Genomic DNA, 1,007 nt, shown 5'->3' on the forward strand with positions numbered 1-1,007 from the left:
TGTAAGGAAACCAGCGGCTCCGGCACAGGCTGCTGAGGTATTTCTTCCCCGGAGCGTGTGTGCAGAGGGGTTAAGCAATCGGAGTTAATATTTAACTGGAAATCTGGGGGCTGGGCTGGCAGAGGGGGGTTTTTTTTGCAGCAGTAGGAGGGCGCCTCGCTCTGCTCGGTGAATTCTGCGCTCGTTAAGCCGCTGCCTGATGTTTAGCGGCGGGGGAAGAGGAGCAGGCAGGGGTTAAATTCGTAACCTCAACCCGTCTTTGGTCAGCGAACCCCAACAGCTGGGCGCTCCCCTGGCTTTCCCATTCCCCTGATCCAGGGAAAAGGCGAGGGATCCTACCAAAAGCAAGTTCCCGACAGATGATTTTATGGGATACACTCACCGGTTTAGCCCCAACAAAAATCCTGTCCCAAAAATACGTACAGCAGCTCCCTGGAAAGGAGACTTTACCCAAAAAGGAGCACTTGAGGCGCAGCAACGGATGAGAAAAGCCCCGCTGCTCCAGGCTGCGTGTCAGGGAGTATGCGAAAAGCTACAGCGGGGCAAACTCGCCTGAATTTTGTCAATCACTTCGTCTTCAAAGCGAGCGCCCCCTAATTTGAGGTTCCTCAGCTGGGGCAAGGCTTGGCACAAAGCAACGACGGCACCGGGGGAAATCTTGTGGCAGAAGTCAAGGCACAGCGTCTCCAGACACCGCAGGGTTGCTAAAGCAGCCAGGCCCGCGTTCGTCAGGGAGCAAGCGTTACTGATCTCCAGGAAGCGGAGATGTTTCATGTGGCGGCCGACAAAATCCATGGCGGAGTCGCCAATGACGCAGCAGCGCAGCACCAGGCTCTCCAGCTCCTCCAAGTGCGGAGCCGCTTTCTGAATCCCCACATCCGTTAGGCGGTAGGTGCCAGAAAGGCTCAGCGTCTTCAGGCGGCTCCGAGAGGAGATGTTCAATAAATGGCGATCGGAAAAGGCAGGGACGTTGTGGATGATGAGGTGCTGCAGCTGGGGCAGGGCAC

The 1,007-nt window shown here is 56.5% G+C and overlaps 1 protein-coding gene across 1 annotated transcript; it reads right to left on the reverse strand.

Moving 5' to 3' along the window:
* Nucleotides 1–126: 126 nt before the first annotated feature.
* On the reverse strand, nucleotides 127–1,005 carry FBXL12 (F-box and leucine rich repeat protein 12; the record flags this gene model as incomplete). The annotated part of the gene is made up of 1 exon (XM_009643031.2): nucleotides 127–1,005. A coding segment is annotated over one exon (492 nt), but the record flags the coding sequence as incomplete, so codon positions are not given.
* Nucleotides 1,006–1,007: the final 2 nt, after the last annotated feature.

Source organism: Egretta garzetta, unplaced genomic scaffold, assembly GCF_000687185.1.
Source record: "Egretta garzetta isolate BGI_Z169 unplaced genomic scaffold, ASM68718v1 scaffold1267, whole genome shotgun sequence".
NCBI classification, from domain to species: Eukaryota; Metazoa; Chordata; class Aves; order Pelecaniformes; family Ardeidae; genus Egretta; species Egretta garzetta.